The 17,152-nt window shown below is 35.6% G+C and overlaps 2 protein-coding genes across 2 annotated transcripts; both read right to left on the bottom strand.

Moving 5' to 3' along the window:
• Window positions 1–1,018: 1,018 nt before the first annotated feature.
• si:ch211-198p11.6 (uncharacterized) lies at window positions 1,019–3,748 on the bottom strand. The gene is made up of 4 exons (XM_059530579.1): window positions 3,571–3,748; window positions 2,807–2,917; window positions 2,426–2,563; window positions 1,019–1,359 (listed from the first exon to the last, which is right to left on the bottom strand). Exons 1-4 carry the CDS (start codon window positions 3,571–3,573, stop codon window positions 1,273–1,275), a joined length of 339 nt encoding a protein of 112 aa, XP_059386562.1. The 5' UTR covers window positions 3,574–3,748; the 3' UTR covers window positions 1,019–1,272.
• Window positions 3,749–10,391: 6,643 nt separating this feature from the next.
• Window positions 10,392–13,879, bottom strand: zgc:165423 (uncharacterized protein LOC100101646 homolog). The gene is made up of 10 exons (XM_059558178.1): window positions 13,758–13,879; window positions 13,312–13,332; window positions 13,046–13,208; window positions 12,692–12,960; window positions 12,211–12,350; window positions 11,895–12,117; window positions 11,636–11,765; window positions 11,298–11,542; window positions 11,094–11,191; window positions 10,392–10,925 (listed from the first exon to the last, which is right to left on the bottom strand). Exons 1-10 carry the CDS (start codon window positions 13,810–13,812, stop codon window positions 10,665–10,667), a joined length of 1,605 nt encoding a protein of 534 aa, XP_059414161.1. The 5' UTR covers window positions 13,813–13,879; the 3' UTR covers window positions 10,392–10,664.
• Between the last annotated feature and the right edge of the window lie 3,273 nt (window positions 13,880–17,152).

Raw genomic sequence — 17,152 nt, 5'->3', positions numbered from 1 at the left:
ACATACAGTTAACAGGTTTTTACTGTAGGATTTTTTTTTGTTTTTACTCTTTACTCTTAATATCACAATCATTTTTACAGTGTACATGAAAATAGAAAGCCTGTAGAGCAGAAACTTCCAACAAATAAATTGAAATAATTTTTTTAATCGCATGTTTCATAAAGAAAGCAGAAAACCCAGGACAATGCAACAAAGAATGTAGAGTGAATGTTTTAATAACTCACTACCAATGCTTGATATATATTAATTCTACTGTATACAAAGCCTCATAAAAAAGCAGGTCACAGCAGGTTTACTTTGTAAGCCATAGTGTATTTGCAGCAAGCATTCTAAATATGGTCACATACATGACTGTATCACATTTCACATAATACAATACACACACACTTAGTTAGATCATATATCTTATGTAACAAATAAGATGGTGCCCTGTAAACAATTAGATCAGTAAAAATAGGAATTACCTTTTGTTACAGTTTTTTACTGTATTATAGTATATCACAAAAGAAATCTAACCAAAACTTTCATATAAAATTGGTCAGTCAGAACTTTATGTCATCTCATAAAAATATAGGTGAGCATATAGTCCAGACATTTCAAAGACATCTGTGTCAAAATGAGATACACTGAACAGCACATATGGTTTATAGATTCTTAACTTCCCTTTGTATGAAGCACAAATGTCCATCAAACACAATGATGCCAAAGAGAAACACACTGGCTAGTACATAAATGTAAAAAGTCGCAATAAGTTAATAGGACTTTTTGTGCTTAAAATGTAAACGGCTAAACGTAATGTTTTAATAGTTCTTGGCACTTCTTAAAGACATATGCTACAAATTCATAAAAATAAAACCTTTACTTTCCCCTCAGTCTTCTGTTATTCTGTAATGCTTGTGTACTTCAGGAATTACAGATGTTTGGAAACCTGGTATGAATGATCTCATTCATCCTGATACGAACGAAACTTGTCCGACAACCATTTCACTACAATAGTATGTATTGTGCTTTAATAATATAAGCATAAGAAAAATAGTCATAAATGATTCAATTAAACAATGCACTGTATATTCCCAATAGATGCATATCTTAATCTTCATTTTAGTTAAATCAATGATTATCAATAGGAAGGATGCGGTAATGTTTCAGAAATTATGCAAACTTTACAGAACAGCCGAAGACTGAATCACCATTTCTCTCGAGCTTAAGACATACGGAAGTGTCACTTGGAGCTTCTAAGGCATCTTTTAAAATGAGGAGGATCTTTGTCATCTACTTAAACTTGATTTCAAAGCAGAAGCAGTTGATGGAGTCACACTCTGGAGGCTGACAGGTACAGGCACAGTCCCACATCGCACACTACATTAAACAAGATCAAGAAAAACAAGTTACACCAGTTCTAGTCACATTTATAGGCAGGAACTGTTGATTATTTAGAATAAACAAAAACACTTAATTAAAAAAATAACACTTAAACACTTAACACTTAATTCTTTTATACTGAAGTTATTTGATAATACCATCATAATGTTAAGATTAGTTACAAAGGGAGTCTTGGGGGTAACACATAACAAGTAACACATTTTATGTAATCAGATGACCTTTTAAGTAACTAGTAAAGTAATGCATTACTTTTAAATTTACAACAAAATACCAATATGAGTTGCTTTTTAAAATAAGTAACACAAGTTACTTTGTTTTCCCATTTATTCACTGACATTTATTCTCCTGTCCCTGTGTTGAGAGAAATCACAGACCAGAGGCATTTCCTTTAGCCTGAGGGTTATTCATTTCATTTTGGGTGTAAAAAGGCCCTTACAGTTGCCAAAAACATAATTTTGAGGTTTCTGTTTTATATACAAATTTATATAAAAACAAAAGCTTATAAGCAAGTCCAACCCATGTGGCAAAAAGTAACGCAATAGTAATGTAATGCATTACTTTCCATAAAACATAACTAACACAATAAGATACTTTTATGGAGTAACATAATATTGTAATGCATTACTTTTAAAAGTAACTTTTCTCAACATTGGGCAATGGTGACATGAATGGTTAACATGAACTAAACACTTCTACAGCATTTATTCATTTCAGTTAATGTTAATGTTATTATATAAATCAGCACTTTTATCTATTTACATAAATGCACTGATGTGAACTTGATCTCAAGTGGGTGTATTTTTGTACAGAGTGTATTTTTATTAACTTACATTAACAAAGGTAAAAAAAAAAATATAATAATATTATTCTCATTGTTCATGTTAACTTATGTATTAACTGATGTTAACAAACAAAATCTTATTGTAGAGTATATCACACTAAGGGATCAAAAACTTAAGTCTTACGTTGCAAAATTGTGGCAAAAAGCGTACAGAGTATATTCTAAAATAAAATAGGAAGAGACAATCAACGTGTGACTTACATTAGGGGAAGGGCAGGAATAGTCCAGACAGGATCGCAAAGATGGTGCACGGCAGTCACATGACTGGGCACACACTAAACAGTACTCGCAAGGAGAGAAACCTGCGCAGCAGTCTGAACACTGAGGATCACACTTGGCCTGCAAAGTCAGAGAGCTGTTACACAATGCAAAAATGACCCAAAAGTGAGAAGTGAGATTTAAACTGCCTTTCAGAACAAGGAAGCTGTGAAAAATCAGGCTACATCTGAGACAGCTACTGAGACAGACAGGCTTCTGGATAGCAACTATAGATATTGATTCTAGGAGAATGTTCAGCAATTCGGCTCACAGACCAGTTTTCTAAAATTTCCTCAGAAGGAGGAAGTGATGATGCTGAAGTACCTTGAGACAGTGATGAAACCACAGCACCACCGCAAGGAAAATCATGTAGAGCCCCACAGAGATCATGATGATGGCAGGCAGCGGGAGGGAAAGAGGCCACACAGGAACAGCCTGACAGGGACATGAAACAGCACTATAGCTCACTAACTTATTAGTACAGCTTATGGAACAAAAGAGCATTGGTTCATATTTTTAATTAGTAAGTATTTTTTTTTTAGTAAGTTATTTTTCATAAATAAACGTTCTAGTAGTTTTTTTTTCACATCTCGGTAGGTTTTTAAGCCCAATGAAATATGAAATGTTCTTATGAAATATATACTCTCATTATTAACTTTACTTCACATCACAAATGGGCCCTAAACACATTGTTATATATAATATTAGGCATGTACAGCAGCGTATTAAGGCTGGGACAGGGAATACCCATCTGAAATCACAGAGTAAATCATAAAATAAATACTACACGAACAAATCACACTCTGATCACAATTTAGTAACAGAGCTGAGAAAGTCTAGCTCAAGTAATGTACGTTTAGTGAAAGATGAGATTTATGCCATAACTTAGATTCTGACAGAAGACCTATTTTAATGTGTGTGCATTTAGTATCAGCTAGTATTAGTGTTGCACAAACTTAGGTTGTAATGAAAACGCTGGTAACATTAGTTTGTTTAGACACGCACAGATGCAGTTACAGACGGCGTCTGGTGTCCAAAAATCTAAATTTCAATAACATAGCAAACGAACACAAAACAATCTTACATACCATTGCATCGTCTCTGCATTCCCAATTTTAATGACCAGGGTTTTCAGTTATCGGGAGGTTTATTTAATTTAATGAAACCATATATTTACTTCGGAGAGCACATTGTTCTAGCGAAGCTGACCGATGTTGTCCTAGCAACAGAGATACGACTTCCTTCGCGTGTACGGAGACTTGGAGGGACCAAACTTGATCAAAGTCCTTTAGTCTGACTTGATCATACAGTCTATGGTCTTGATCCACATTGAAAACTCCTTCGAATTTAAAAATTACTCTAATTTATGTTGATAAAATCGATGTTAAACAATTAGCGACATAAATTATTTTTGTGTTATGTGAGGAACTGCACTGCGACAGTGGAATGAGATTAATAACATCGAATATGTACGAACTAAATGCAGCGAAATGACATAATTGCAATATAACGTACATTACTTAACATGAACCATTTTGGCGTTTACATAAAACAGTTGAAATTGATTTGATTTATTTGAATTTTATATATATATATATATATATATATATATATATATATATATATATATATATATATATATATATCAAGTTAGAAGCAATGGAAATAGATTCTTCTTATTCTTCTTAGGCTAATGATACATGGGGCAACTTTCAACTTTCTGAGCAATTTTGCCGGGCAATTTATTTTGAGCGATGTTTCTTGGGCACTTTCCCATTAAGAAAGGGTAACAAATTTATATATGGATACTTTAGATCAGTCGTCAGCCCTGGGTCTTACCGGTTTGCCCTTTGACGGCAACATTGCTCAAAAAGTTGCCCTGTGTATCATCAGCCTTAGTGTCTTTGTGTAATTTAGGCTATATGTGGCTATATCTATACCAGCTATCTTTATTTTTGTATCTGTTTGTTTACAGACGTTTTCACGTACAGCATGTAATGTTTAGTTTCAATGCCCTCTAGTGTTCAATGTTGGATCGATATGCCCGGGGAAATGAGAGACGAAAAGCCTGACCAAGTGCTTTTTGTTCTTTAAGATTGTTTGGAGATTACTTGTGGATTATTTTTATATTTATAATAATCATTTTAAGACCCACTCCTAATTATTTGATTTACTTTATACAGTTAGTACAATTAGTATTTTATTAACTTTATTAAATTAAAATTTTAATTTAATAAAAAGGTCAGTATACATTAATTTATTAATTCATTTATCAAACTCGAAATAACTACGTTTCTAAAGCCAGAGCAAATTGCTTAAATAATGTGCTCTTGAAAAATCAGCAATCCATTCATTGCCTGAATACATTCGTCAGTTTTATTGAGTGACAAAATGACAGAAGACAGCTTAAGGCAAGAATGAAGGGTGAGAATGACACCGGCCCAGCCAGAATAGATAAAACATTGTTTAAGCAATGTGAGTCATGAAAGATGTGAAGGGACAGCTTTTGATGAAGACTTTGTGATTGAAGAACGTGGGTTGAAGCCATGAAAGATGTGATCCGATGACAAAAGACCGAATGGCAAAGGACTGCCATTTTCCTGCTTTCATTAGTGTGTCATGTAACCCTCAACCCACATGAAAGAACCACACGTGGACTGTGTTGTTAAATTACTTCTAATAATAACTTAAAATCTTTGAGGGTTCTTCAAGTTAATAGTTTAGGATTCACCGGACAAAACAGTTTGAGAGCCCATGCTTTAGACAGCTTTGTATGTCCACACAGTGTTGCTAGCAAGAAGTGAGAAAGACAGTGAAGGTGTGTGAGAAGCTCATACTTTAGATCAATTAGAATTACTTCTCAATCAGTGCAGCTTTGTTCCTCCAGCTGAGAAATAAGAGAATCTTCTGACAGAAATGTTGACAATTCATCATTAACCAAACAGAAAATGAAGAGAGTTGACAGAGCCGTGCTTTCATGTGTCCAACACCCGAATCCAGACCAAACCTTGAGTGTAAACAGAAGCTTCGATGAAACAGTGAGAAGAGTCTTCAGTCAGGTAAAGTTGAAATTAAATTTGCTTTGTCATTGTAATGTTAAAAAACATACATGAGTAGGACAGTTCACATTCTCATGAACAGGATAAATGGAGTTAAAATGATTAAACCAGTCCTATTCATTTAGATATGCCGAAAAATTTAACCCTGTTGCTGAATAACTCACCAGGCACACCATGGGGCCTGTACCATGAAGCCGGATTAGCTGGGTATAGCCAGGTACATTTCAGTTTAGTTTGCACTAATTCTTGTTTTTCAGGTACCAATGAAAGTGGTTTGGCTTTTAGCGGCTATTCATTGCCATAGTAATTTATACTCCACAGATTACCTGCTTCAAGGCAGGTTATGGTCTCGGTAAGAGATCTCTAACTAAAATTGGACCAATTAGATTTGATCAGTGACAAATGTCTAATGCAAAAAAGCCACTACCTCAGTTTCTTTTCCTCCAAACAAAAGCTCATAGAACCAAAAATAAAAAATTAATTTATTACAACAAAATGGTCGGGCTTTAGTGATAATTACTTAGAAAGACTTTATATAAGATTAATACAATTATTCTATGATTTATATTAGCCTATTATTAATCCATTATAGACAAGCTATTTTAGTTGAACAAGTTGCTGTAAAGCTTTTAAATGTATATTTATACGGATCCTATGTAATAAACGAATATGCTGTATAATCAATAGATAATGCTTTAAAAATGACTACATGTGACCTCACATGTTCTACTCAGTAAATCATCTATACAAACTAACTTCACAAGTTTCATCTGTGACTGTGACTGTACTGATAGAGAGTTGTCCTCTTTTATGGAGGAGTCCTTTCTTCTGTGTAAATGTGTTTAAATTCCTCATCTTCTTCAATTCCCTAACCTTTAGCAAAAGAGTTTTGGATTCTGCTGGCACGAGACGTGATTCACACTTGCTCTGTTTCGAGGCATGTGATTAGTTGTTCACCACTGATGTCACAGGTTCATGTTCACGTGCTCCACTAACTCAGGATCAAAGCCTGAGTTGACAAAAAAAGCTGATCAGCATAACGGGACCAACAAAGCTGGATTGCAGTGGTTTGGTTTTGTCGACTTGAAACTAATCCTGTAACCCTGAGTTTGTTCAGCCACCATCATGGTACAGGCCTCAGTATAATCAGGCAGGGCACAAGCATTTAACCAAAACCCATAACATCAGCCTGGATCCAAACAGAGCCTAGTTTGATGACCATTGGACCTCCACACGGACATCCTGGCACACGTGTCTGTTACTGATTATCTATTACATGGGCTATATATTGATTTCAGAAACACTTATTATCAACACTAATGGCAGATTAGTGAACTGCCTCGGATGTGGTATTCTATAGTCTTTGAGATTATCTGGTAATGTGAGGCGTTCACCGATCAAATCTTGCACCTCCCGTCTGTTCACACACAAATCGGGGCAGCCCTGATTAATATCAAACATGGAACAATTTTTGAACAGGGGTGCATCAGGTACTCACGAGCGATGCTATGGGTGCTCCAGAGAGGGAACAAAATGTCAAAAACATTTTTGAGATTTAGGATTTAAAAAAAACGTAAACGTATCACAACCTTAAGGAGAAAGAGAAGTGCTGGGAGCTGCTAGCACGCTAGCGAACATCATGTAAACATCACTGAAATTAAATATCAACAACGATCTGCTGTGTGAGATCACGTGAGGTGCTCTCTATGACTAGATAATCTTAATAATATCTTGTGGTGTGTGATGCACCACGATTTTCAAAGCTAAGCTGGTTGGCTGGTTTTAGTTGGTCAAAGCTGCTTGCAGCCAATGAGGGGCGCTGATCCTCACTTGTGATGTACACAGGGATGTTGAGGCAAAGTTCCCAGACTTTCTGCTGTCAGTCTGATTCTGGGAAACAGAGAAAGGGGTGTGGTCAATTAATTATCATGGAGGCATACAGGGTTAACATTGGGAACAAATAAGGCAAGCAGGGACAGCAAAACGATATAAGACGTGAACAGAGAAACAGAAGCACAAAGTACTAAACAAGAACCCTAAATCAAAAACAGGGTAACAAACATTTTTTAGCCTAATTTTATATAGAAAGGGTACATCTCCATCTTGCTCTGACCAAAGTGACTTGAACGCAATTAAAGTCATATGTAAATGTACCATCCTTTTTATTTTCCTGCGGATTTTCCTAAAAATCTGTCTACAGCCTTTCACAGATAATGAAGCCAGAGAAGGTATCGTTTTTTTTTTTTTTTACGTTTCATTACAAGCTGTTGAAATATTGAAAACTATTTTTTTTGGATTTCAACAATGTAGTTATTGTCCTTATTGTATATTTTCCTTTACACTCACTGTTTCCAGCTATGGGCACGTTTATCTCATGAAGGTTTAGAGCAGAAAAAGGGATCGAATTTGCTAGATTCCACATCTGTGATGAGTCAACACTATGCAAAATCCAGTCTTCTCAATGCTCTTATTCATCTTCATGCTTTGGAAATATTAGAAAAATGCAATGTTTTTATATAGTTATTGCTACTGGGCACACCTCAGCAGAAGTATTTCAGTAATGAAATAACAGGTTTGACTTCATTGGCCTCAAGTTCAGCAATTCAAGTTCTCACCATTTGTCTCCTCAACAGTTTGGCTTGTGTTTCTGTTTGCTCGCAGATCATATGTGGCTTACTGTATGCATTAAAGTTAATGGTTGAGGAGAGATGCACAATTCATTTATTTTGCTAATTGCATGCTAAGTCTGTTATTATTATGGCTAAGAAAAGAATACTTTAATACAGTTAACATTACATGACCACAGTGGTGGAAACGGCACTCGCATGTGTGCATGGTGATCACCAACACCGGGTCCCCATCAGCAGGACAGCTTTTAAGCAGAGCATAAGAAGAGGTAGATGAGCTTCGACTCCAGAGCAAGACTTACGGTGTGTTCTGGCTCTCTTTCAGATTCAGGTGTCTGACGATCACACGGACACTTTGCTGCACCACCTGGACTCCTGCACCAGAGCACGCCACACTGCACTGCACAGTATTTGCTCATTCACTGTTCAGTAACCTACCCCTTCGGGGACTTGATGCATTACTGATATCCGTGTGAAATAAACAATGAGAACATTTGTCAACGGGTAATTACGTGTAGGTCTACTATCCAAGTGACAAACTGTCAACCTAAATGTAAAATTTTTGCATTTTTCCCGTCAGTGTGCTAAATAAAGTGAAGTGAAAGTGACATACAGCCAAGTATGGTGACCCATACTCAGAATTTGTGCTCTGCTTTTAAGTGCACACACAGCAGTGAACACACACCCGGAGCAGTGGGCAGCCATTTATGCTGCGGCACCTGGGGAGCAGTTGGGGGTTCAGTGCCTTGCTCAAGGTGGTATTGGAGGTGGTTAGAGCACTGTACATTCACTCCCCCACCTACAATGCCAGCCAGCCCAAGACTTGAACTTGCAACCCTTGGATTACAAATCCAACACTCTAACCGTTAGGCCACGACTGCCCCTAAAATAAGCTTGTCTTATGACTCTCTACAAGACTTGCCAGCATATGAATTTTCAATAAGGCACTATATATAACTATATACAACCAGACATATGAAATAATAGTCATATACTTCAAGACAATATAGAGTTAAAAGTTTTAATATGTTTTTTGTTGTTGTTGAGTGTCATTTATACTTATATGGATCATAGAGTGAGAATATGGAGCTCATACTAGAGGGAGAACAAAGCACAAAACACAAAGTTTTAATAAGAGGCCCAAACTGAGAAAAACAAATATGTGAATTGGTGCAGTTGCTTTTATTTATATGGTCAAAAAATAAAATGAGTGAGTGAGTGAAGTGACATTCAGCCAAGTATGGTGACCCATACTCAGAATTTGGGCTCTGCATTTAACCCATCCGAAATGCACACACACAGAGCAGTGAACACACACACACACACTGTGAGCACACACCCAGAGCAGTGGGCAGTCATTTATGCTGCGGCGCCCGGGGAGCAGTTGGGGGTTCAATGCCTTGCTCAAGGGCACCTAAGTCGTGGTATTGAAGGTGGAGAGGGCACTGTACATGCACTCTCCCCACCCACAATTCCTGCCGGCCCGAGACTCGAACTCACAACCTTTCAATTGGGAGTCCGACTCTCTAACCATTAGGCCACGACTTCCCCTTGAAATTCTGAGAACTTGCAGTGTAGATCATTGCAGACTATAGCAGGGTACTTACATTAAATGCATATAAATATCAGTTGTCACTCACCATCTCTCAATAATATGTCTTAGTAAGTTGATATGAAAATGCTTAATTTTCTGATCAATGCTCAGTAGGATATGCGATACAATGAGGACTGAGAGATGAACAGATAAACATTCCTCTAAAGCCTTTTTCAAATTTGATAATCAGATGATATCTAAAAAATAATATACATGGATAATCAGGTACATAATGTTGCTTCAGTACGGGGAATAAAGGATCTTGAAATATTACTAACAATATAAAAGTTATTCTTATGTTTAATTTAAAAAAAGCATTAAAGATTTTACAGCAGGTTCATTTGTGTTCTAGCTATAACTAGAAGCTTTATTTTTAATGCTTATGATTTATTATGAATAATAATAATAAAAATGTAGTTGATTGCTCTCAGTGTCCTTAATTAAAAACTGCACTGATTTTTTTTGCAGTAATATTGGAAAATATCTTATTTGGATTTACTAATATTCATGAGAGCCAAATATAAAAGTGTTAACAAATATACTGTGAATTAATAATAAAATAACAATGAATCATTTCTTAACAAAATCATTTCACTACAAACTTCACTACACTGATTCACTGATTTTTTTTTCTTAACAAATTTATTTAAATAGTTATTTCAAGAGTAATGGAGTTCATTTACTAGAGAGTGTGAGTTATAGAAATTGAGAAACAAAACTTTTTTTTATGTACTTTGTTTTATTTGGAATATGCAAAGTGTTAAGATTCCACCTTCATTATTTCATTCAAATGAAAGATTTATGTAGCTTTATTTCTAATGTAAGAGCAAATTCCCTTTAATGCCCCATATAATGTACTGCATACGTTAGTTTATTCAGTGATGAAGTGACAGATGGCCACTTCAGAAAAAGGCCTGGAGGACTGCTGGGAGAGAGAGCAGAAGGATGTAAGTGAGAGAGAGGGGCGAGAAGGACTCTGCCCCATCCAGAATAGATGGGAAGTTGTAGACAGTGTTAGTCAGGAAGTGGGTGAAGGGAGAGGTCTGGATGAAGACTGTGCTGTTGGAGAATGGGTTGTTCTCACTGCCAGGGGGAATGGACAGAATCCCAGCCTGAACCCACATGTCGTAGGCTTTACACAGCAGAGGACTGCCATCATTCTCCTGAATGAGAGTGAGCCAGAAAGACTGTTACAAACATCATACAGTGCTAGATTTCTAAAATTATTATAATTGTATGCAGTAACAGTAGCTGTAGCAGTAAATCTGTTTCAGTATGAAAACTCAAACAACAAGACTAAAAGGACTGAAAAAAAAGGACTCTGAAAATACCTGCTGAAGGTTCATCTGCTCGGTGCAGATGTTGATCTGTGTGGTGTGTGAAGGATCACAGTCTACAATGGTGGTCTGCAATTCATGAAAAGGTAGATCTGCAAAAGAAGAAAGAAAAGTAGATCAGAAAAAAACAAAAGAAAGTTGTGATGTCATTGAATGTATTGTCATAGAAAGTCTGGATAAATGATTATGTGAACTCACATGTACCAGCACTTGAGTCCCAACCAATTACTGAACATTGAGTACCAGGGCCAAAGTTTAGATCATACACGTTAACCGGTAAATTGGGAACTTGAGAAAATGGATGAGACAATTGCAGGAGTGCTACACCGTTTCCTAAAATATCGTCAAAAAAGACATTTGCCACATCAGTGGCAGTTGGCATGCTGGAGCAGTCTGGTTGGACGACATTGAGGACGACTTCCCATCCATCCGTACCCATGAATCTGAAAAATAATATATGTTGAATGTGAGTGCGCAAGTCATCAGTTTTTAGGCAACAGATTTCATATGAAATGAAGTTTTCCTGAAATAATTACCTGGCAAAGCAGCTAGCAGAGGTCAAGACAAATTGCTCAGAGATCAAAGTTCCTACACACATTGGACTATTGCGATAAGTTACACTAGCCATCCATGGCCATGAACCCGCAGTACCTCCACACACTGGCACTGGAGGGAAAAGTGAGAGAGAAGGAGAGGTAAATGTAAATAGCAGCTAAAGGGGAAGTGTAAGCAAGCTGTAAAACCATTGATGGATCCTTTCATTTTGCTTTGTCATGGTGATGTTAAGAAACATACTTGCTGTAGAACAGGTCTCATCCAGAGCAGGCGCAGTGGAGGTAAAAGGGATGAAGCCCGCATTATTCATTCCCACATGCTGAGTGATCCAGTTCTGGTAATTGGACACTCTGGCATACACACCAGGAAGATTAGGCAGAGCACAACCTTGACCGAAACTCACAACACCAGCCTGGATCCATTTAGGGCCATCTCTGATGACCATTGGACCTCCAGAGTCACCCTGTGCACCCACAGAGTAAATTAAACATTTACATATTAATACACTGACAAAATATTATTGCATTAAATGGTACAAGCAATGTATTATTAATACCTGACAGGAATCTTTTCCACCTTCCAATGGTCCAGCACACATCATGTTGTCTGTTATTCCTCCATTAAGGCAGTTACACTTGGTGTTTCCAACCATGGGCACATCCACCTCCTGAAGGATTTGAGGTGAAGGAAGGGGAACTGCGTAACAATGAATGAGGAAAAACTTATTATCAATGCTCAGATAACAGGCAGCGATCATTTTGCATAATATTCTGATCTTTAGAAGCAGAATCATTTACATTAACATGCTTTTTTTTAAATATATATTTTATCAGTTAAAGTAAGAGCAGTATAATACTACGATATTCTGAATTCAAGCTTTATGCAAAAAAGAGGTGAAAAACTTTGGGTATTCAATTAATGAAACTGTCAAAACTGGTATGTATGGATGTATCAAAAGCCCAAATTCACTATTCACTGAAAAGCATCAGACCTCAAGCGTTTTCTGACATGCATGAAAAACTGATCTTGCCTCTTACCTCCTGAATTAATGGTTCCCCATCCTGTGACCCACATCATGTCACTGTTGAATGTGCTTCCCTCAGCTGCCAGACAGACTGGTTGGATGAAATCGGTGAAGGTCACAGGTGAGGAGAGATGCATCAGAGCCATGTCATTGTCATAGGGGAGGTTGTTGTATTCTGGATGAAGTATGACTTGAGAGACGGTCCTGGACACCTCGTTTGGGTTGGATAGTTCTTGACTCTGTCGACCCAGGTACACAGTATAGACCGAAGGGTCCGGGGAACTAATGCGAGGACACCACCAAGTATTTACAATCACATGAATTATCAAGAAGGAATCATGTTATTAAAGATGTTTGCGTGGGTTACCTTGGAAAGCAGTGAGCTGCAGTCAGAATCCATTCATTGTTAATGAGTGATCCACCGCAGAAATGACTCCCATCCTGGTGAAGGCTGGCCTGCCACGGCCAAGCGCCAGCAGACGCATCCTGTCCCCCAACGATCTTAGTGTTGAGGGGCGCACTGCCACACGCTTCAAACAAGACAGGGAAAAGACCATCACACTGACACTCCAAGAAAGAGGTGAATATGTTATTTTGTTACTTGTATTATTATGTGAGGAAAAAAATATTTACCAAAAGATTGGCAGTCACACCCTGGAGGAGATGATACAAGATTAAATGTTAAAAAAAGACAACTGCTCTTCACTGAGTAGCCAGTAGTAGTAACTACACGTGAGATTTGTTTTATCTGCTTAATAAGTCATCTTTGTAATCCCAGATATAAATTGGAAGATAACATATTGTAATTGTCCATAAAATTAAAAACAATCTATTCAAGCTAATTATTTAGAAACTGGCTCTATTAATTTAAGTATTTTCAAACACAAATTGAGTAATCATAATTTGAGTGTTTGTGTGTATCTCAACTTACATATAAAAAAATAGCATATGTTACAGCATCAATAAATATAAATAATACTACTTGAAAAAAAAAAACTTATAAAAAAAACCTTCGTTTTTAATTAATTTTGCCATAACAGATGATATAAAGAACATGATATGAAGATGAAGGCATTTACCTTTGGTTAGGAGAGTGATCACAAAAACCAAACTCAGTGTCGAGAACATCTTCATCTTTCTGATTTCGCTGCTGATTCTGAACTTATATATATATGTCCCCTAGATCCTGACGTCTACACACTTCTTCTGATTTTCCTTTTGAAACCGGAGTTGCCTTGGTCACACCTACACCTACACCGACACAATAGAGATGACAAAAAATAAATAAAATATTCAGACAAAAATGCTGTCATATTAAATTGACAAACTTGATTTTCAGCATGAAATACCAGTAGAAGAACTATACATATAAGATACATTTCGAAAAGTATGTTTTGCTGTGTACATGTATGGATGTTTTATGTATTTTCTTCAGAACTTAATAACTAAACAAAATTAACATGCACTCTTTGACTTGATCATACTTTGAGGTTTTCTCTTAAATCAGTATATTAAATCCGAATATAGTTTGTTGCCCTCAGTTTCTGTGAGCTTTCCAAATACAACAATGATATAAATGTAAAATACTAAAGTTCATTAATATATCAAGTGCAAAAACACATTATTAAAATGTCTTTGCTTTAAAATATTTCTTATGAATATGAACAAATCTTCATGTTCACATACTTGTTTGACAATGAAACTGGTTTTGCAGGTTTTCAAGCACTAATCTATGCACTATCATAATAGAAGATGACAAGGTGTGTTCTTTTCTCTTTTTTCCAGTGTTATTTTAAACTGTTTTTAAAAAGACTGTAAAGTTTGATCTTTGTACGTTATGTGTACAAAAGTGCAATGTTGAAAAAGACAAATAACAATGAAATGACTCTTTCATGCCATCGAAAAAGTCTGTTATGTAACAATGATATCTGCACGAATACAATTTCAGCTATAAATAAACTTTAACTGAATTGTATTATATTATTCATATATTGTGCATATTCATCTTCTTTTAAACTCACAACATAATATTTTATTTCTTACTTTAGGAAAGGCCTCTTTAGTTTTCTAAGTGTTGGTTTATACTTTCAGTCATTTTTTTAGTGAGTTTCAAGTTCTTACTCTAGGGAAGGCTTTAGCTTTCTAGTTTTTTTACTTTCAGGTATGTTTTAGTAAGTTTCAAGTTCTCACTCTAGGGAAGGTTTCTTTAGTTTCCTAGGTTTTGGTTCAGTCACTGTGTTTTAAGCATTTACTATTTATTACACTTTTAATAGCATTTCTCAACCAGTGTTTTTTTTTTTTTTTTTTTTGAAAATAACAACAAGGTTCAAGGATAATTCTTAATAAAACTGACTACATGAAGAGTATATATTAATTTTGACCCTGGAACACAAAACCAGTCTTAAGTAGCTAGGCTAGGCTATATTTGTAGCAATAGCCAAAAATATATTGTATGATCAATTTTTTCTTTTATGCCAAAAATCATTAGGATATTAATTAAAGATCATGTTCCATTGGACAACTTTAAAGGCGATTTTCTTAATATTTTGATTTTTTTTGCACCCTCAGATTCCAGATTTGCAAATAGTTATATCTCGGCCAAATATGATCAGATCTTAATAAACCATGCATCAATGGAAAGCTTATTTATTCAGCTTCCAGATGATTAATAAATCCCAATTTAGAAAAATGGACCCCATATGACCTTATGTCACTTTTTTTGCACATATTTTTTAAGGTAATCTGTGCTTTGATCCCTCAAAGAGCTTCCTAACCCATCCACATTCACTCCAGCAAACTGAGTACTTTAGGAATACATCAGGAAGCAGTGTATACATGGACAATGCTAAATGGCAATTCATTTTAACACAGTGAATACAAACACCAGCAAATCTGTGTATTTTCACCAGACATCAGTTTAAGGCTGAATTAAGACTCTTAAACAGCCATATTTATTACATATCACTCCATAATTGTATTTTAAAACAAAACATTTACTTTTGTCTACATGACAAAATGGAATTCTTTAGCTGTTGTCCCTTATGCACGTTTAAGCACAAGTGACTTAAAGCACGATACATTCTGAAGCCCTCGTCTTTGTTCCTGTGGAACTGCACCTGACACAAAAATATGAAGACACACGTCTTGATTTGTTTCTCATGTTTGTTTTGGTTTCATAACTTGAGGATTATCAAATGTCATGGTTCTGGAACTAAAAAAACTTTCAGGCATGCTAGATGAACACGTTACAAATTTTCTAAAGAAATGACATTGTTAGAGAAGAGAATGTTGTTTGCTGGTTTTACAGCTGCAAAGAAGACAAAAATACAAAACTGGTTTACTCCACACATATGTGCAAAAACATTCTGGATCCACAGCCTCCTTAAAATATTGACTTGTGAAGGTACAGCAGCACGAATGAACAGGGCTCGGCCTAGTACCATCAATCCATGGCGCTGTTTTCCTTCCAGGATTCTGGACTATATAGAGGAATGAACATAAAAGTTTTTTTTTCAGATTGTAAAATTATTGATGTGTCTGTTGCTCCTCCTTCCCTGATTGGTTTGTTTGAATGGATGTTGTTTTGCTACGAATAAAAAGCAAATAAAAAAAGTTGATCACAAAAAAAGAAAAAAAGAAATGACGTTTTTAGAAGAACTCAACACATTAACTTACCCTGTCTTTGACTTGAACATGTCTTCGTTTTGCATGTCTTTCATTTTTGAATTCAGGCCAACAGACAATTATTTATTTAAAATGTTATTATGATACATATTTAATCTATTAAATAAATAAACAATTAGATAACATTATTATTTTTTTTAATGTAATTGTTTTTATGTCACTAAAGAATATTAAGGAATATCAATCAAGCTTTTTTGGCCATGCTCCTTACACTGAGCTTATTGTTTTATCCTTCTAAATCTAAATCTAAATCTAAGTCTAAATCTAAGTCTAAATCAAACTGCCCGAAGAAATGTCTGCACTTTGAGATGTTCACTGAGACCCTGAAAATTCACTGAAAACTTTATTCAGGGTAGCACGGTATAATAACTTTCATCAATAAATCATTAACAAAGATTAATGCTTAATGGATCATTAGTTAATGTTTACAAATTTCATTAAACTTTCAATGCATTTAAAAAAAAAAAAAAATGATTTGAACAGACATTCTACTATGATTACACGTTTATTTGTTAATGCACTTTTGGGTTTTTACGAATGCCATTAAAATTCAGTTCACATATTAGCTAATGCTTATTTTTACATTTACAAATGTTATGAAAATATAGCTTAATTAGTCATTTTCAGCACTTTTACAAATGATTCATGTTAATATATCCATTAACTCAAAATCACAGTCTGTAAAGGTTTGTTCTATACTACTATTTTGCACATCTTAAATCATTTATTATATATATATGTTCGAGTTTGTGCAGTACCCAATCTAAAGTGAAAACTATTCCTCAGTTGT

Source organism: Carassius carassius, chromosome 1, assembly GCF_963082965.1.
Source record: "Carassius carassius chromosome 1, fCarCar2.1, whole genome shotgun sequence".
Taxonomy (NCBI): domain Eukaryota; kingdom Metazoa; phylum Chordata; class Actinopteri; order Cypriniformes; family Cyprinidae; genus Carassius; species Carassius carassius.
Note: the sequence above shows the minus strand (reverse complement) of the source record. Positions and strands in the feature narration are given on the sequence as shown.

Bases quoted from the DNA above. Each gene is read 5' to 3' on its own strand.
- si:ch211-198p11.6 (XM_059530579.1), bottom strand. The intron at 2,564-2,806 runs GTACTTCAGCAT...CTGACTTTGCAG, and splicing joins GGTTTCATCACTGTCTCAAG to GCCAAGTGTGATCCTCAGTG. The intron at 1,360-2,425 runs GTAAGTCACACG...TGTTTAATGTAG, and splicing joins ATTCCTGCCCTTCCCCTAAT to TGTGCGATGTGGGACTGTGC.
- zgc:165423 (XM_059558178.1), bottom strand. From the start codon at position 13,812: ATGAAGATGTTCTCGACACTGAGTTTGGTTTTTGTGATCACTCTCCTA. The intron at 13,333-13,757 runs GTAAATGCCTTC...CATCTCCTCCAG, and splicing joins GATCACTCTCCTAACCAAAG to GGTGTGACTGCCAATCTTTT. The intron at 12,961-13,045 runs GTAACCCACGCA...TCCTCGCATTAG, and splicing joins GCAGCTCACTGCTTTCCAAG to TTCCCCGGACCCTTCGGTCT.